The 20,032-nt window shown below is 45.8% G+C and overlaps 1 protein-coding gene across 2 annotated transcripts in view; it reads left to right on the forward strand.

Moving 5' to 3' along the window:
- Positions 1-20,032, forward strand: part of PTPRB (protein tyrosine phosphatase receptor type B) — a 106,907-nt gene that overhangs the window by 78,623 nt on the left and 8,252 nt on the right. For both annotated transcript variants that reach the window (XM_006197825.4, XM_006197826.4), the window contains 16 exons: positions 563-826; positions 1,531-1,812; positions 2,814-3,092; positions 3,615-3,764; positions 5,904-6,147; positions 8,500-8,606; positions 11,893-11,992; positions 12,845-12,928; positions 13,032-13,049; positions 13,173-13,254; positions 13,844-13,934; positions 14,614-14,690; positions 16,480-16,614; positions 17,648-17,770; positions 17,950-18,113; positions 19,627-19,762. In XM_006197825.4, coding sequence (XP_006197887.1) covers positions 563-826; positions 1,531-1,812; positions 2,814-3,092; positions 3,615-3,764; positions 5,904-6,147; positions 8,500-8,606; positions 11,893-11,992; positions 12,845-12,928; positions 13,032-13,049; positions 13,173-13,254; positions 13,844-13,934; positions 14,614-14,690; positions 16,480-16,614; positions 17,648-17,770; positions 17,950-18,113; positions 19,627-19,762 — 2,336 coding nt within the window. The remainder of the gene's footprint in view (positions 1-562; positions 827-1,530; positions 1,813-2,813; positions 3,093-3,614; positions 3,765-5,903; positions 6,148-8,499; positions 8,607-11,892; positions 11,993-12,844; positions 12,929-13,031; positions 13,050-13,172; positions 13,255-13,843; positions 13,935-14,613; positions 14,691-16,479; positions 16,615-17,647; positions 17,771-17,949; positions 18,114-19,626; positions 19,763-20,032) is intronic.

Here is a 20,032-nt window from a genome sequence, read left to right on the forward strand (position 1 = left end):
CATCCCCATGGGACAGGTGCTGGTGTGACTAATTTATACTATGGTGGAAGTGACTGCTACACTTCTTTTCCCAAGTCAGGTCCTACCAATATGGATTTGGGGGACGAAAGCACAGAGAGAACTGAAAACTTAAAAGAGGAGAGAGAGAAAGTAAAGAGACCCAGAGAGGATGTCAAGAGATGGTGGGCCAGACAGGAAGGGGCAGGAACCTTTTATGAACATTTTCAAGGTTTTTTATAAGCTAAGTTATAAGCTACCCAACTAGTCTTAGTCATTTCTGAAGATTTCACTTTATATATATTTTTTCATTTTATATTTTAATCAGAGTACCTGTGGCAAGCCAGTAGAAGTCACCACCTGTTTTGTTTTTTATTTTAATTTGTACCATGTCTCTAGACCGCATGCCCCTCAATTCAGGTGACCTAAAACAAGGCCAAGATCTGACCTGACAGAAGGTACTACTCACCCGTGTGCCCAGCCTAGCTCATGTTTTCACTGGTGGGCCAAAATGCCTTTGTTTCTGTCTGTTTTGTTTTCAGTAAAGGTCTTCCCTCTGTTTCAGTCCCAGCTTCTGTGAGTAACCTCAAGGGAGCCAATCGAAATATGACGGACAGCCTCTGGTTCAGCTGGAGTCCAGCCTCCGGGGACTTTGACTTCTATGAGCTGATTCTCTATAACCCCAATGGCACAAAGAAGGAAAACTGGAAGGACAAGGATCTGACAGAGTGGCGCTTCCATGGCCTCGTTCCCGGGCGGAAGTACACACTGTGTGTGGTCACTCACAGTGGAGATCTTAGCAACCAGGTCACAGGGGAGAGCCGAACAGGTAAGAAGCCCAGCTGCCAATAGCCAAGGGTCAAAGTAGCCTCCAAAGGCACATTTTAATTATGGTTTTATTAACAAGATAAAAAATCAATAACGATATGCCATAGACTAGCCCCTGAACTTGGAAAGGCACTATGAGAAAGTGGATAAAGAGACAGACTTTGGGTAAAAAGACCTAGGTCCTTAGCTTAGCTCTGCCACTTCAGGTCTCTGAGCACCTCTAAGCCTCAGCTTTCTTATCTGTAAAATGGGAATAATCATATACATCATTATTGTGTTACTAAGAGCAGTGCATTCTAAATGTTCTTATTTCTTGGGCACACACAGATGACATTAACGTCAGTATGCCACCTGGGTGTCAATGAACAAAGCTGTCTGGAATTGGACATAACTGTGTATGGACTCTAGCCTTCACATTCCCAGAATTGGATGGAATGAATACCTTCTCACACTTGTGTAACCTTTTCAGGGCACACTCATGATCCATAGCACCTTGGGGGAAAATATTAAAGAAAATGTAAAAATATTTGAGGACAGTGCCTTACACATAGTAAATGCTGTAAATAGGAACTCATTATTATATTATCGCATTAACTCTCCCTACGAAGTGGACTGGAAGTGTGTCTGATGTCGCGCGGCTGTCTTACTTGTCTATGTTATGGCATGGAAGTGATTGCGTCATTCTTCACTGTCCCCTGCACACAGCCCCAAGTCCTCCCAGTCTGATGTCCTTTGCCGACGTGGCAAACACGTCGTTGGCCATCACCTGGAAGGGGCCACCAGACTGGACAGACTACGATGACTTTGAGCTGCAGTGGTTCCCCAGGGATGCAATCACGGTCTTCAACCCCTACAGCAACAGAAAGTCAGAAGGACGCATCGTGTATGGTCTGCGTCCGGGGAGATCCTATCAATTCAGTGTCAAAACCGTCAGCGGTGATTCCTGGAAAACCTACAGCAAACCAGTTTTTGGATCCGTGAGGACAAGTATGACGTGTTCTGCTACTTTTGGTTCTTAGATGAGGTGGGGAGGAAGTAAGTGTTGCGACGACTTATTCCAGGAGCGCTTGGTTTAAATCCACATTTTTAACTGGGATTGGTTAGATTTGAATTCAGGCCGAGTGGGTATACACTGAGTTCCCAGAAGAGCATATGTCCCGGAGTAACCTACACAGTTTGGTTATTAACCTGCACGGTCACATGACTGCTCTTCTCTCGCACCGAGTCTTTTACTCACGGTTGTGTCACTCACAGTGACAACCAAGATCAGCTACCGTTCGCGCTGAGGCTGGCCCTTGTGTAGGCAACAGAAAGTGAAGGACCGTCAGCACAGGGGGAAGAAAGAGCACGGCGTAAGTGGGAACCACGGCAGTTTCAGTGCCCGGAGCACGGTCTGTGAGCAGGGAGGGGCAGGCAGAAAATGGGAGAGAGGAACAGAAGCCAGGGCCCAGAAGGTAACCAGTCGGCAATGCCATTTCTTCTTTTCCTCATTATAAGAACGAGCATTTACTAAGCAAATTACTGGGCCAGCCACTGCGTTAGGTGGCCGTGCGTGTTTCAACCCATCGAAGCGTTACCATAACCATATGAAGTAGGTGTTCTTAATTTCCCCACTTTATAGATGGGCACAGACATGTGAAATCTCTTGCCCAAGAGGGCAGAGCTGGGACACGGAGTTTGAATTCAGGCAGACCGAGCTGCACGTTTAACCTCGCGGCTCCTCTGCCCCACCTTCTAGCTGACTTCTGCCACGTGATTTCATGAAATCACCTGGTGTTTTTCTAAAGGGACAGCATTTTAACTTTTAATGTTTCTCAGAGTGTGGTCTCGTGGGCAGAAATTCCCTTGGAGATCTATGAAAAACAATTCACGTGAAGATGGAGAATGATTTATTTGAATTTCTGAGCTAGCTGTACCCCAAGGAGCTTAAAAAAAAAAAAAGATGTCTCACAGAGTAGTGAAAAGTGTCCTTCCCCTCTCCCCTTTAGAGCCGGATAAGATACAAAACCTGCACTGCCGGCCTCAGAACTCCACGGCCATTGCCTGCTCTTGGATCCCTCCTGATTCTGACTTTGATGGGTACAGCATTGAGTGCCGGAAGATGGACACTCAAGAAGTTGAGTTCTCCAGAAAGCTGGAGAAAGAAAAATCCCTGCTCAACATCATGATGCTAGTGCCCCATAAGAGGTACCTGGTGTCCATCAAGGTGCAGTCGGCTGGCATGACCAGCGAGGTGGTTGAAGACAGCACCATCACCATGATAGACCGTAAGTGTCCGTGGGGGCGTGCGCCTTCTCTCTCGTAACCAACCATCCCCGTTGCTCACGCGTGTCCCATTCCCTTGCACGTTAGCATGTCTTGCTGTCACTTGGTGAAGGGGAACCCAGGAAGTAGAAACATTTCTCTGGGTAAAATATCCTGGCAGCAAAGAAGTCAGAGGATCTTTAAGTACCTGAATGAGTTACTGTTTAACTACATCACTTTGCCTGATGTAGTTAGAGCCAAAAGGGAGCTTTTAAGCAGTTTGATGCTACAACTTCAGGAAATCCTGCTGAGGAGCTGCCTCGTTCATTATGTTTAATGCGCTGCTGGCAAATCACTTCCTCTGCCTGCTTCCCTTCAGGAGAGGAGGAGGTTTCCTTCCTTCCAAGTGTTGCACACGCACGCGCGCACGCACACACACACACACAGAGTCTGATGTAGGTGAGTGGAGACCTTCACTTCCCTGATTGTTTTATGTAAAAGCAGAGTTATGACCCTTCTCGGTTCCCTCCCCGCCCTTCTTCCAGGCCCCCCTCCTCCTCCTCCGCATATCCGTGTGAATATAAAGGATGTGCTCATTAGCAAGTCGTCCATCAACTTCACTTTCAACTGCAGCTGGTTCAGCGACACCAATGGAGCTGTGAAATACTTCACAGTGGTGGTGAGAGAGGCTGACGGTAGGTGATCACGGATTAACGCTCCCGTAAGACACGGAACTGCTTTCTCAAAAGTCACTGTGGGGGCTCCTTCTGTGACAGTTTTTAAAAGTAGAAAACTTAATCTTTTCCCCCATCATCCTGCTCTCTCTCTGCTGGATGCAGGGAGAGGTAACAAAAAACTGCTCAAAGGCTCTTTCAGCAAGGAAACCTGTTATCTGCTGGGTTTAATTATTAAATGGGTCAGTGGTAGTAATAGCAAATACAAGGATAATCACAATACCCATCATTTACTGAGCCTGTACTATGTGCCAGGCGTGGTTGGAAGTGGATGGCGTGTATAGAGTCATTCACTCCTGTTCGCTGCTCTTTTGTTCTGCCTTGAAGCGGCAAGATGCTCCACCTCTCTTCCCTTCTTCCTGTCCCAAGTATCTCAAGCAGTCACACACTCCCGAACCACCCACCAATTCACAAAGACACTCAAAGAGGGGACCATGATCATGAAAAGCGTTCCTCCTTTCTCTACTGAATTTTCAGTGGGATGTTTTATTCTCTAGTCTATAAATTGTTCAGTGTCTACCTAATTCCCATGGAACAGGCAAATTCTAGGTAATTCTTATAATAACATTCTGTACAACCACCAAGTATGCTCTTTAGAAGATGATTGCATCAGTATTTATCAAACCCCTGGCAGGAGTGTTGTATTGGGGGGCACACGTGTCCGTATGTGTATTTGCCACTGAGGTCTTGTGTGTTACTTTTCCAGAATAGATGTCGCGTCTGGAATGACATTAATATATTTTCCGTGTCGTGTATTTTTCAAAATTGTTTAAGGTGCTGCACTGGAGTCCCTTAAGCATCCCTGAGTATTTTAACCTACTTGTGGGCAACAGGAAGCTTTAAACCCGACACGTGCTGAAGCTAAATAGTATTTCAGTCTCACTGTGTACTTTTGCCTTTAATTTAATTGTACTAAAGCTGGTTATGCATAATTAATTCAATAATTTCGAGGGTCATCGGTGCATCCCAGATTCCCTCACACATCCTAATTGGAGATAAATTGGTGAACTGTGGAGAGCCTTTAGATGTAAGTAGGGCACAGTGAAGACAGTGCTTTGCTGCTTGAATATAAGCAGTAGCCAAAAAGAAGTCATACCCTAGAATTCAGGCTTGTGTTTTCCAGGCAGGTGGGTTTCAATTATTGATGTCCATGGAGATGGGTTGTGCCCCTGTGGTGATCTAAGAAAGCAATCCATTTCACATAAGTGTCATTTATAGCATATATACTCTTGCTAAAGGCAACCTTCCCTTCCTTTTAACCATGGCCAACTAGATAATATTTCCAAAATCCACTCATTTTGAGCAAATTCTGTTAAACAAGAGTCCAGGATGCAATGAACCCCCCACCGTACCACTCCTTGAAGTTCACCATAAATGATATCCAATCTCTATAATATTTTTCTTCCTGATTATGCTTGCCTCCAGCCAACATCAAAATGAGTTTGCAGTGCCAAAACACACAGCAGGCTGGGTGGACGGGGGAGAGTTCTGGGAAGTGTTCTGCATGAGGGACCAGATTCTCGCCAGGACTAAACTGTACTCAAGATAACGGAGCAGTTATCAGACTGGGCGTGGCACGGGGAGCGTGCCTGCGGGGCGGGGGTGGGGGCTGCTCTGCCCTCTGACTTGATTTCTCTTATCTTTTCCCCGTTTCCCAGGTCATAGGGATTTCCTTATTAGCTCAGCTACAGTGGTTATTGGCAAGGTAGAGAGCTTGTTGAGTGTGCTGATGCTCACAGTGGGGAGTGCCCAGCTTTCTGGAGTTGTGGGACACGTTATTGTTTGATGTGTGAGCTACACTCTCACACGCATGTATTTTATTTCCTAGAAAAGTGATTGTGTATATGTGTGTGTGTCAGTATAGCTGAGTATGCATATAGAACATTTGGTATATACACAGATTTATCAATTTTTAATTTTTAAATTATTTTAGAAAAAGTGAATGAACTAATTGCACTGGGAAAATTTCACAGCATCCTTTGAGATCACAGATTCTGCACTCAGGGGATGACCAGACATAGTGAGTGAAGAGGGAGCTTAGCTGGAAATCACTGAAGTGACAAGAAAGTCAGTCCTTCACTGTGGGTTTCCTCCCTCCAGGCAGCGACGAGCTGAAGCCGGAGCAACAGCACCCTCTGCCCTCCTACCTGGAGTACAGGCACAACGCCTCCATTCGAGTGTATCAGACGGATTACTTTGCCAGCAAATGTGCCGAAAGTCCTGACAGCAGCTCTAAGAGTTTTAACATTAAGCTTGGAGCAGAGATGGAGAGCCTGGGTGGAAAATGTGATCCCAATCAGCAAAAATTTTGTGATGGACCGCTGAAGCCACGCACCGCCTACAGGTTAGATGTATTACCGTCATTTACCAACGTGCTGCATCACTGGGCGCCCAGCTGTCTGGCCATCTGAAGCACATGAGCTCCTGTAGATTAATAACCTGCGTTACAAGAGTGCTCTGCATCTTACCGGGTGATTTATAAAGGTGGTGTTCCTGCCGCCATTCACCAGTGATGTGTAAAGAAGGCCTTCAGCATTGTACAAAAGCTCTGATTCATTGGGTGAAGAATTGAAGGTTCTTAATAGATGGTTCTGTCTCCTAAAATTTCCCTAGTATGAATCAGACAATTTATTTACCATGTTAACAACTGTGAAAGTGTCCAAATAGAAAGATTGAGTTTAGGGAGAGCCAAGAAATGGGAGGTTTTATTTTCCACTTTTAATGAGTCCTGGAATTACTCTTATTTATTTACTTTCTAAGGCATAAAAAGATTAAAGTGTTCTTTGGTCCAGACAGCCCCTTGAAGGGAAAGACCCCCGAAGGCATGGCAGCACCTTTCCTCCTCCCACCAAGGTGGCAGGCGAAAAGGAGCAGCTGTTTGGTTTGGCCCCAGGGCGCACTCCTGCAGCCAGCAGGCCCTTCCAGCTGTAGGATCTGGGCAGTTGGGCCCTCCGTCCACTCCATTTCCACAGCACTCCGTCTAATCGTTCAGCTACCAGTGGTTTTTAATCCTTTGTTTAATAACCTACCCTCTTCACTAGACCTTGAGAGCTCATGGTCTGATGGAGGAGACAGACATGGCATTGGTTACAGAACAATAGGGCAAGTACGTGGCACAGAAGGGGCGTTCAGGAAACGTTTATGAATAAATTGGGGAATGAGCCAAGACTCCCTATGAAAAGTTACACATTCTTATTATAGCTTCATCAACTCGTGCCGTATTTATTTGTTTTCTAGGACACAGCATTCCTACATTTCTCCACATTTGGTCAGCCCTGTGAAAAGCATGCCACGCAGACAGTGCCTTATAAAAGGAGGCATAGCTTTTCCAGTGCATGCGGGAGAAGCACATGCCAGGTGGCCACCTGCGGGATAGCTGCTGGACCCAGGTGCTGCGCAGGCAGAATTCTGCCTGTCTCAGGACGATAATCACCCCAGTGACCCCCCAGTGCTGTCAGGCAGCTTTTTCTGGAGAGAATAAGGTAGACAGGAAAGCACATGGGAAAAGAAAAATTAGGATTGAAAAGAAATGGGAAATGCTGGGTTTAGCTGATAGGCAAATTTATTATGTCAGCGAATGCATAGTAGGTTCCCATTCGTTGTTGGGTTCCTGTGATCCAGGTATATAATTAGTCCTGTTCCACAGGGGAAGAGAGTGGGCAGACCGTGATGGGGGAGAAGCAGTTTGGAGGTTAGGAAAGTGCTGATCTGGTTTTGTTTCCGTTCTAAATAGAGTAGGAATGTGACCACAATCAGGTACTCAGCATCCCTTGAGCTCATTTTCCTCAAATAAAGGGAACTGAACCACATGATCTGTAACTCTGTCCCATAGAATTCTGATTCTGGACACATTGGACGTTGAAAAACTTACTCTCAGGTGTCAGTTCATTCAGATAATCATATATGCATATACGGAAGACGTATCTGTAAAATACGGGCAGGAATGTGAAAGGACGTAAGAGCGGTGTAGGTAAAGAAATGCTTTGAAGTTTCAAAAGGCTTCTTGAAGTTGGTACCATTTTGGCTGGGCGTTGCCCCACGTGCCCTGTCCCCGCTGCTTCCATCTCCCTTTCCCTGTTCTATTCTTTCATTCATCTTCTATATCTGTTCTGTGATGTACATGTCACCACCAGGCATATTGTTTGTGTATTTGTCGTTGGACTTCCGACACTAGAGAATGTAACCTCTGAGGTAATGGGGACTTACTCTTTGCAGTATCTCTAGGGATACTGCTGGACAGGGACCGGCACGCAGTCGGGGCTCAGTAAATGTTTGACGAATGAATGAATCCGTGGATGAATGAACGCACGAACTCAGGTCTATCTGATTTCTTTCTGTCTTCTTTTTTTTAAATTGAAGTATAGTTGATTTACAAAGTTTTGTTAGTTTCTGTTGTGCAGCATAGTGATTCAATTTACATATATATATTATTTTTCATTATAGGCTATTACAAGGTATTGAATATAGTTCCCTGTGCTATACAGTAGGACCTTGTTCATCTATTTTATATATAGTAGTGTGTATCTGCAAATCTTAAACTCCCAATTTATCCCTCCCCTCCCTCAGGTCTATCTGATTTCATTATTCGTATCCTGTTTGCCTGTTGACCAGGTGACCATCCTTGAAAACATCCTTCAGTCAGCCCTACTGTGGTCAGCCACTAATTGGCACTTAAATAAATTGGTTTTCTTTTCAGAATCAGCATTCGGGCTTTTACCCAGCTGTTTGATGAGGACCTGAAGGAATTCACAAAGCCACTCTATTCAGACACTTTCTTCTCTTTGCCTATCACCACTGAGTCAGGTAAGGCAACCCTTTCCACCCATCCACAGTCTACCAAGCATCACATCACCTACCTACAAGAGCCTTTAGTGGGGAGATCTGCGGACTTGGCTGACGGCGGAGGGAACATTTATCTTCTCGCTGGGAACTTAATCTTTATGTGGTCATGGGTTGGTGTGGATTAGAACTACACAACTTCTATAGGAGAATGGACTGAAAGGCAATTAATCTTGGAAAGAAGTTAGAGGTACCAGATCTTTTTCCTATTAAAAGTGATTTAAAAAAAATAGTAGGTGAAACACATTGAAATCAAAAGCTGGCACAGGCCAAAACAGAAGCAGGCCCAAAAAGCTTTCGGTCTTAAGTGGCCGTGTGTGTATGAAATATACACGTAGAAATGCACAGAACAAACAGACTAGAAGAAAAAACATCAAAGTATTAACAATGAATATCTCAAGCAGTGGGATTGTAGGTGATTTTTTTTTCCTTTTGCTTACTACTTGTTGCTTTTATATGATAAAAAAAATGTTAAAGGGCTTTACATAAATTTATGAAAGAAACTTCTCTAGTGTGTTAGAGGGAAAGCCTGAGTGATAACAGTAGCTAATATTTACTGTTCGCCTTCTCTGAATTTTCCTGTAACAAGGTTTCTAGGGAGACAGGGTTTCAGTAGGGCTCTTGCTGATTCTTTTACACTAATTTCCTTCCCCGCCTGGGTTTGTTGTTTCCGTCTGGATCATTGTACTTAGAATAATTTATCCAATCCCCACTACAGCCTTTTGAGGTAGACACTGTTATCATACCCATTTTAAAGGTGAGGATTTGAGACACCAAGAACTGATGTAAACTTGCCCAAGATAGCAGAGCTGGGGTTCTGGCACTTTATCTGCCTAAACCCTTAACCTCTGCACTGCACTGATTTGGAATATTTCCAACACGCCGAGAATGGCATCAGTTTTTAGCACATTGTCTGTTGATAGCATTATCTGCCCCAGCCTTTCCCTGTAGCCAGTCTCCCACAATACTTGGTCTCAGGAAGTTCTTCTTTATAGCTAAAACTGTCTCTCATGCTGCATGACAAAAGATGACTCATCCTCACAAACGTCTCATCTATTTATGTCAAACATAGGGATAATCTCCCACTTTTCAAACCAAAAAGGAATCAGAACACAGTTAAGAGGATTTAGCTGTGTTTGCTTCTAATTTAATGTCAAGTAAGGAATTTGTAAACACAATTCTTCCCTATGGGAAATACTGTTACACAACAAAAATTGTCCAGTAAAGGAAGATAGTAAACATTTATTTTTTAAAAAGACTATTAACCGCATTAAAAGAAAGATGATCGTGTGGATTTGAGTCTTGAAAAGCAGTGTTCAATAACAAATCCTAGGGCTTAAAATGCAACTTCAAAAATGGACTACTCTGTAGACCTAAATGTAAAACTAAAATAATCAAACTTTTTTTTAACATTTTTTATTGAGTTACTGTCATTTTACAATGTTGTGTCAAATTCTAGTGTAGAGTACAATTTTTCATACATGAACATACATGTATTCATTGTCCCATTTTTTTTCGCTATGAGCTACCACAAGATCTTGTATATATTTCCCTGTGCTATACCGTGTAATCTTGTTTATCTATTCTGCATATGCCTGTCAGTATCTACAAATTTTGAAATCCCTTTTAAGAGAAAACATAAGAGTAAATCTTTATGACCTTGAGCTAGGAAATATTTTCTTAGCTGCGACACCAAAGACTCAAGCAACACCACCAACAAAATAGACAAATGCAACTTAATCAAAATTTAAAACTTTCATGCTGCAAAGGACACCATGAAGAAAGTGAAAAGACAACCACGGAATGGGTGAAACCGTTTACAAATCATATATCTGATAAGTATCAGGTATCCAGAACATGTAAAGACCTATGACAACTCAGGAAGAAAAAGACAAATCACACAATTTAAAAATGGGCAAAGGATGTGAATAGACATTTCTCCAGAGAAGACATACAAACATCCAATAAGCACATGAAAAGATGCTCAACATCATTAGCCACTAGGGAAATGCGAATCATAACCATAACAGGGTACCACGTCACACCCACTAGAGCGGCTCCAATCAAGAAGGCAACAACAAACGTTCGCAAGGACGTGGAGAAATCGGAGCCCTCCTCCATTGCTTGTAGAATGGAAAATGGTGTAGCTGCTTTGGAAGACAGTTTGGCCGTTTCTCAAAACGTTAAGCCTAGAGTTACCATCTAAGCGAGCAATTCCACGCCTAAGTATATACCCAAGAGAAGTGAAAACAAAAACTTGTGTATGAAGATTCATGGCAGCATTATTCATAGTAACCAAAAAAATAGACGTTCATCAGTGGCCGAATGGATAAACAAAATTCCGCACGGTGGAATATTATTCAGCATAAAAAGGAATGAAATGCGGATACATGTTACAACATGGATGAACCTTGAAGACATGCTAAGTGAAAGAAGCCAATCACAAAAAAGCACACATTTATTGCTTAATTGATATGAAATGTCCTGGATAGGCAAATCTGTGAACACAAAGTCGATTAGTGGTTGCCAAGGTCTAAGTAGAGGGAATGGAGAATGACTGCTAGGGGGCACGGGGGTTCTTTTGAGGGGGGGTGTGATAAAAATGTTACAAAATTGAATACGGTGATGCCTGTAAAACTCTGTGACTATACTAAAATCGCTGAGCTGTACAGTTTAAATTGGTGAATGGTATGTATGTGAATTGTATTTTGATAAAACCATTTAGCTCAAGTGGTAGAGCGCATGCTTAGCATGCACGAGGTCCTGGGTTCAATCTCCGGTACCTCTTCCAAATATAAATAAATAAATAAACCTATAAACCTAATTTAATAAAAAAAAAAAAAACAACAACAAATTTTTCGAAAATGGGCTACCTTGTTCCTAAACCCCTAGTGGCAACATCAGACCAGATAAGAAAAATGGGATTTCATTAAAATAATTCCAGGCAATTCACCGGATTTGCCAGTTTCCCAGATGCCATATAACATGTTTCTTACTAGTGAAATAGCATATTTACCTTGGTGGCAAACTGCTAGCCTTTATCTCAGGCGCCCCACGCTTTACGTACAAGCGCAAACGAAGTCCCAAACTCCTTTCTCAGCGGAACCCCATTAACTTCAAAAGTATAACGACCAACGTGCTGTTCCAGGGCAGTTCCTAGGGAGACGGGGTTCAGTGGGGCTCTCATTGGTTCTTCAGCACTGATTTTCTTTCCCACCTGGGTTTGTTGTTTTCGTCTGGATTGTTACAGAGCCTTTGTTTGGAGTTATCGAAGGTGTGAGTGCTGGTCTCTTCTTAATTGGCATGCTGGTGGCTGTCGCTGCCTTATTCATCTGCAGACGGAAGGCCAGGTGAGCACAAATGTCCGTTTGGTGGTTGGGTCCACGACTTTAAAGATGTGACTAAAAATGCCCTTTAGCCTGAAAAGGAAGAAGGGAAAATCATTGAATTTCTCCAGGTTAAATCACCTCTGTGTCTCAAGAAAAGAATCAACCCCTAAAACCATGACTCAGTTTTTTCAGCCTGTCTGCATACCACGGATGAGTCGTGCCCTTCCCAAATGACTGAGGGGCCATCTGTAGCCTCATTTGAATGTGAAATAGCTCCTTTTGCGTGGGGGGAGAAAAAGAATCGTGTGTGTGGTTCAGTTACCTCACGAAGACAGAGATGTCTGCACATTGTGTCAGAAAGGCCCAAATGCTTTCCTGAAAGATGCCGACAAGTCCAGTTGACGTCACCCGTTTGCAGCTCATCTCTGTCCTGCTAAGTTAAGGAGGGACCAAAACCAGCTCAACGGCAGGTGGCCCCAATGCCAGGCCCTCTTCTCTTAGGGAATTTCTTTTCTTTGGCACGTCATCCTCTCTCTTGCCGTCGTGTCTTGCATGTCTAAGGTTTACTGTTTTTCTTTCCCCCTCAAGGAAAGTTTTATTGAGAGTGTGGGAAGTGATTATGACCTGTAGCCAAAAAACAGCAGACACATCCTCAGCTATTGCAGAGAGCTGTTTCTGAGTGGGAAAAATCTATTTCTTCTTTATGTTCTTCCTCCCATCTCCCTCCCTCCAAGAGAGGTTGGCTGAGTATAAAATGTACAAGAATACTGAAAAACCCCTATTTGCACCAACACGCCCAGCCTTACCATAAATGGAGATATTTGTTTAAATTATTTCACAGTCAAAATATAAATCCTCACTCTTGTGTTGCAGCCACGGTCGAGAAAGGCCCTCTGCCCGCCTGAGCATCCGCCGGGATCGACCACTGTCTGTCCACTTGAACCTGGGCCAGAAAGGGTGAGAGCCACATTTCCCTTCCCTGCATTTACTGAAAGATGGGTGGATGGTGGTGTGTGAGATTTGCTAACGAGATCTTTCTTCTCTTGGCTTCCCTTCCCAGGCACCGGAAAACTTCTTGGTAAGAGAGAGAACTCATTAGTGACTGTGTGATCCGCTTTTGAAATATCACTGGGGCTGGGTGTGGCATTTTCCCTTTTTCTTCAGTAATTTGCTTTGCTTTCTGTTACGTGTTTACCAACAGCCCAATAAAAGTCAATCAGTTTGAAGGACACTTCATGAAGTTGCAGGCGGACTCCAACTACCTTCTGTCCAAGGAATACGAGGTACCGCGTCTCTTTCACACCCCTGGTCCTTAGCAGACGTCCCTCTCAGCCTTTCCTGTAGGATCACAGGCTGACGGCTCAGGTGTTAGGATGACACTTCAGGTCTCGGCTGAGTGTCGCTTTTTGCCTGAATCCACTCCCTGCACAATACACCAGCGAGTCCAGAGGCCAGTTTGACCTCCAGCATAGCACAACCAACAGAGTGCTGCCTGGATCAGATGGGAAGAAAGAGTGAACCCACTTCACGTGCAAACTTAGGCTGTCAGTTATTTAACCCGGCCTTTTGCTTGACTGGGAGACGGTGCGGTTTGGTGAAAAAAAAGCCTCGGGCTTTGGATTCAGTTCCCAGCTTTGCCAACTGTGTGAGCCGGGGCAAGTGAGTTATTCTGTCTGAGCCTTATCTGTAAGATGGAGATGAAACTCCCTTCCATGGGGCTGTTGTGGGAGGTCAGAGCTGATTCATGGCGCCAACTACGAGCCATTCCAGTCACAGTAGCTGGTGTAACAGATTCGCGTATTAGTGTGTATATCAGGGGCTGTATCCTGCTTCCCATTCTCCACCTGCAAACTTATTTTTTTGACCGAATAGGACTTAAAGGACGTGGGTCGAAACCAGTCATGTGACATCGCGCTCCTGCCGGAGAACAGAGGGAAAAATCGATACAGCAATATATTGCCCTGTGAGTTTTGTGCTGCAGTCTGTAATGCTGTCTTCCTCTAGCCGTTACTTCCCTTTTCCAGGGATACAATGGGGCTTACGACATAGGGTGTAGCTGGATATGGGTGATCCGAGGCTCGGAATGTCATTAATAAGAAATGACTCGGATGTGACTGCACTTCCCTCCGGGGGGCAAACAGCCAGCTGAAATTCTGGTTATGAGAGGCCTCTGATGCTGTTGGCATTTTGCCATGTGGTCCCCCTGCTTCTCCTTGGAGGCCTCCGAGCAGTAAGGGCCACCCTAGGTTTACTGAAGTCTTCTAGTTAGCAAGTATTATATATATGATTTTTATTCTCCTGACCCAATTAGGTGAGGCAATAGAAGGTCGTTTTTCTGGACTGTATTGGTTCCAGCAGCGAAAGAGAGCTGGCTGCTCCATCAGGCAAATGTCCTAGTCTTACAAAAGGAAGCACAGAGGGGACTTCAAAGAGCATTTGGCTTGTCTGTGTGTTTGTGAGCCACCAGAGGCAAGTTAGTTATCCTGTCTCAGCCTCGTGTGCAAAATGGACATGAGAAGCCCCTCCGTGGGCTGTTGTCGGGGGTCCAAGCTAGCGCACCTCAAATACTAAGCATTGCATAAACAGCAGAAAAATCACCCCGAGACTCAGTGACAAATCTGTCTCAACAAACTTCCTTCCAGACGATGCGTCTCGAGTGAAGCTGTCCAATGTGGATGACGACCCGTGCTCGGACTACATCAACGCCAGCTACATCCCGGTAAGTAGGCCGTGGGGCAGTGGAAACTGGGATGAGGCTTCAGTGGGTGGCTCTGCTGGGGACATCTCACCTCCGACACGCTCCCACTGATCTCAGATCTGGAAGCAGATCAGTTTTAGAAGACCAGATCCAATGGCCACAAAATGCAGGCTGTCCAATCCGATCGCTCCTAAGGCTTGTTTTGTTTTGCTTTTTACTTTTGTTTTGAAGCCATTTTTGATAATGGCTGTAGTCACACAAGATTATAATGAGCCCAGGAGGCATTTTCAAAGGTCAGTTTCTCTCTGCAGCCCTTAGCTCAGAACTGAGCTCACTAAGGAGGCTGGACCGCCACTGCTAAGGCTGCCCAGCTGGGGAAGCTGATTCCAAGTTATTTGGATTTTTGAAAACCACAGACACAGCTCAGAGGTTGTGTCAAGCCCTTTGGGCTTGGATTCTGGCTAGCATCTTGCCAGCTTTCTGCAGCACACAACAGTGGAAAAGCTTTAAGGTCAGACAGACCCAGGTTTGAATCCCATCTCTGCCCCTGGCTGACTCTGGGACCATGGGCAAGTTATGTCACCTCTTTGGAACTCTATTTCCTTTTCCCTCTAAAAATGAGGATAATAATATTTACCTCAAATAATCCTCCACTCACTCATCAACACTGTATAGTTAAGTGCTAACTGTATGTCAAACACTGAGCTGTGCACAAGGATGGGGCAGATGGAATCCTGACCCTCAAGGAACTCTTAGCAGAATTGGGGCATCAGAAAGTGACCAGACAGTGGCCTTGGAACAGGCTGAAGGAGACCTTCTCCACCTTTCATAGACATCCACGTCACCTGGGGGTCTTGTTAAAATGCAGATTCTGACTCAGCAAGGCTGGAGCAGGACCTGGGGTTCTGTGTTTCTGACAGGCTCCCAGGGGATCCCCCATGCCGCTGGTCTGAGGACCACTCTCTGAGCAGCAGGAGGCTAGAGGCTGCCATGGGAGCTTCTGGGAGGATAACATCCTCCAGCAGAGGGAATGATGAAGAGGGGCTCGGCAGAGCAGGCAACGTGCTGTGACTTGGAGAATAAGGATTAGCCAGAGGAGAGGCAATATTTGGATGGGCCGGGCCAGGTTGAGGGGGCAGAGGTGACGTAGGGTCGAGGCCATAAGGAGAGGCAAAGAGAGAGAGAACTTCAACTGGGATCTGCAAGTAATTCTATATTGCTGGAATGCAGGATGAGTGGGTGAAAATAACCCAGCTCGAGGAGTTGCGGGTACAGTTAAACAAAATCTGTGCGAGTCCTGACCCACGGCCTGTTATGGGGTAGAGGTCCAGTAAGTGGTGGTTTCTCTTCCCTTGAGTTTCCCTTGTATGGGATCCCTTCCCAGCATCCTAGTGTCAGTTACCCAAAGCGACCGAAACTCTTCTGCGTGACATAGGAAAAGAGCCTGAACAAAGTCAGTTCCTCAGGCAGTACCCCCCCACACACACATACACATTAACATACACACACACACACACACGTATATATACTCACACACACACACTCACACACACAACTGAGACCAAAGTGTTTTCTAATTGTTTATTTCTAAATAAACCCAATCTAACAGAAAAGAACTTTTACAACAGTTCAGTGTTCCGGCCTTTGTCCTTCCTGCTCTCAAGCCTTGACACTTGTGTTAGTATCTTTGTCTCAAGTCAGGGGCCTGGTAGATACTTAGCACATCATCTGCTCTGCAGAGCTAAGCCTTTGTCTGCAGTTCCGAAGAGGCCCATTGTTTCTGACTCTCCATGTTGTAAACTCATCGCAGGGCAACAACTTCAGGAGGGAATACATCGCAACTCAGGGGCCTCTTCCTGGCACCAAGGATGACTTCTGGGAAATGGCGTGGGAACAGAATGTTCACAACATCGTCATGGTGACCCAGTGTGTCGAGAAGGGCCGAGTGAGTAGACTGTCTTCCTGCCACCCCGACTTTGCTCGCCACCGCCTGGATGGACTTTTACTCCCATCCCCATCAAAAGTTAAACCCCACAAATGCCAAGGAGGGACCATGTGAGAACCTTGTTAGTGAGTTAAACCCCTCGGTTACAAAAGGCTCCTTAGTAAACCCAGGTGATGCCCAGTTCTGATTCTGGGTCTGAAGTTTCGGTCAAAGATGTTTCCATTGGACGACTGGAATTATCAGAAGTGCCCGTGACACAGAAGGATGACCTGGCCTCTTGTCTGTTCATCCTCCGTTATACGGGGAGGAGAGAGATGTTCCAGGGTCCCTGGCTCTGGCCCTACTTTCAGGAAAAGAGGAAGTGAATTTTTTGGCTGTGTCCGTGGACACACAGTAAAGTAGTTATCTGGACCAGCTAAGCAAACCGCATGTAATAGCATTTATAATCCTCTACTTTAGGTAGTTACTTTGAGGATTAAAAGATAGATTACATGAAGTGCTCGGTATTTGTGCTCAGTAATTATACATTCACAGTCTTTTTGCTCCTGCCTCCACCTGTAAATGTGTGCTTTGCTAAATGTTCTCTTCAAAGACCCTTTGGCACATGGCACTGGTTGCAGCTCAGGACAGAGATACTGAAATATAAACGGAAAAGGGCCAGGAAGACGGTGCCGTCCTCCTCCCAGCTAGATCTTTCTTCAGGAAGGAAAATGAGAAATTGTAAGACATGGTTTATACACTAATGGAATTGAAATGCTGAGCAAGTCAACAAAAACTCAAGCCCTGGAACGAAAATGAATCCAAAGGGGTGGGGGTTTGGCTCCTTGCACGATGTCTCTCCTGTACTCGGGGCCCAGACCCAGCTTCAGCCCAGGCCATGAGCAGGTTAATGCAAAGCAGATGGTCAAATTGCTTTAGCAGCTGATCCTGGATTCCAACTCAGGAAGACATTTCGAGGAGGGGAAGTCCAGTTTCATGGAGGAGGCGCATTTCCGGACTCACTTTTTTTTTTTTTCTGCCCGTCTTCCTCCAGGTCAAGTGTGACCATTACTGGCCGGCGGACCAGGACTCCCTCTACTACGGGGACCTCATCCTGCAGATGCTCTCGGAGTCCGTGCTGCCCGAGTGGACCATCCGGGAATTTCGGATATGCAGCGTACGTTCATTTGCTTGACTTAACATCCCAGCGTGGGAAGATGAAGGACACCGTGAATCCCCTTTTGGCTGGTTCCCTCTCCCGTAGTCTCACCCCTAGGAATCCCTGCGTGGGTGCGGTGGTCACAATGGAGGGTTTGCCTTGGCCGGTTCCTCTTACCACCCTCTCTGCTCGTACAGGAGGAACAGCTGGACGTACACAGACTCATCCGCCACTTCCACTATACGGTGTGGCCAGACCATGGAGTCCCGGAGACCACCCAGTCCCTGATCCAGTTTGTGAGAACTGTCAGGGACTACATCAACAGAACCCCGGGGGCCGGCCCCACCGTGGTCCACTGCAGGTACTCGGCCACCCGGGAGCCTCGAGAAGCGCATAAGCGTGGAATCTGGTGGGCGGAGGATGCGTCTGCCCACCCAGCCCGCTCGGTCCCAGAGGGTGTCCTCACGCTCTGTTCCGCCCACCGCTCCCCAGCCTCACTCCTTTGCACTTTCTTCACCTCCCACCCCCCTCTCCCTCTCCCTCTCCCTCTCCATCCTTCTCTCCCTCTTGCTCTGTCTCCTACAACCCCAAATGCAAAGTCCTTATGTGACTCCCGGCTCCTCCATAATTAAGCCCCATCTCACCTCCCCTCACCCGACCCAGCATGCGAGTTCCCAGAAACTCCCCTCCCAGTCTAGCAGGAGGAGACTGCTCACTCCTGTCCCTGCCTCTTGCCAACGTTACTCCTTGGAGTGTCCTTCTCTCTCTCCTCCACCAGTATAAACCCCAACCATCCTTCAGGATTCCTGTCGCCCTTCCTTCCGCCAGGTCGAGGCAGCACTTGTCCTCTGTGGCACCCAAATCTGCTTTTAAATTTCTGTTCTCTCCTTACTGCTCTTTGCTTCGGTGGGTCCGTCCATGAAGTCAATCTAACAAGCAGCCTCCCCGGCTCGCTCTCTCCCTGGGGAGCCTGGTGTGTGGCTAATTAATATTTGCAGCAACACTCTGATAGCCCTAACTGGAGGGCAGTAATAAAGAAGGAGCTGGGAATTGCCACAGTAAGAGAAATGTCAGACAGACTCATTTTCTCCCAATCAGCCCAGCACCCTAGGAGCCCGGCTTTTGTATGTCTTTGGAACCCTGATGTTTTCCAAAAGTAGGAATGTGAAACACTCAAGAGCTCGCTGCTTTCTGAAGAATGGCAGGCATTTTCACCCAAAACCACTGAAAAAAAAAGTTCCTCTTTGTCTCATAAACATGTGCATCAAAATGCCCAGTTTATGAGATTGCAGGGAGCAGTCTGACAATCTCTGGTGGAGCTGAAGGAGTTCGCACGCTGTGATTGCAGCAGCTCCGCTCCGAGATACCAGCCCTTGAGAAACCCCCATGCGTGTGCACAGCGATGTTCACTGTAACACAGTTCGTAATAGAGAAAAACTAAAAGTGATCTCATTGTCTATCCACAGAGAATGGATTAGCAATGATTTACAAACTCTGTAAAGGAAATCAGCTCTACATGTAACCATGTGGCGAAATCTCAGAACCCAACATTGAGTAGAAAAGTTGGCAAAAGGATTTACCATCTTAGTAAATGTTTGAAACATTAAATGCATGTATTGTCTGTGGACTTACATGCATGTAGGACGAGTGTGAAAGCACGCAGGGAAGTGGTACACAGCGATGATGCAGAGCAGTACTTATTCCTGGGGGGAGGGGGCGGTGGAGGAAGGAGAACGATGGAAGGCTGGAGCACATTGAGAGAGAGGAGGAGTCTTTAGTCTCCTAGAACTTGGAAGGGAAAAGAAAGGTTGGGTGCTGTCCAGAAAGGCCAATTGAATAACAAGGCTCAGATTTTACTTCTCTCTCTCTTCCAGTGCCGGTGTGGGTAGGACTGGGACCTTCATCGCATTGGACCGAATCCTCCAGCAATTAGACTCCAAAGATTCAGTGGACATTTACGGAGCAGTGCATGACCTAAGACTCCACAGGATTCACATGGTCCAGACCGAGGTAAGAGTTACAGCTGAAGGACACAGACCACCCGGTCTGTCTCCCTCCCCTAGACGTCCAGGGCTCTAATGTGACAAGAGGAAATGACTGTGACTCATGAGGAGGAAAAAGAGAATTGAATAGCGATGTCGTACAGGACTTTTCATCTTAAAACAAATGTCAGTGACCTTGAGGATGGTGTGTGTCCTTCACTGAACTGGTTGCCCATCTTCTTTAGGTGGGTAAAAAGAGATGTGGATTTTTTTTTTTTTTTGATCAATGTATTAACAC

Source organism: Vicugna pacos, chromosome 12, assembly GCF_048564905.1.
Source record: "Vicugna pacos chromosome 12, VicPac4, whole genome shotgun sequence".
Classification (NCBI taxonomy): Eukaryota; Metazoa; Chordata; class Mammalia; order Artiodactyla; family Camelidae; genus Vicugna; species Vicugna pacos.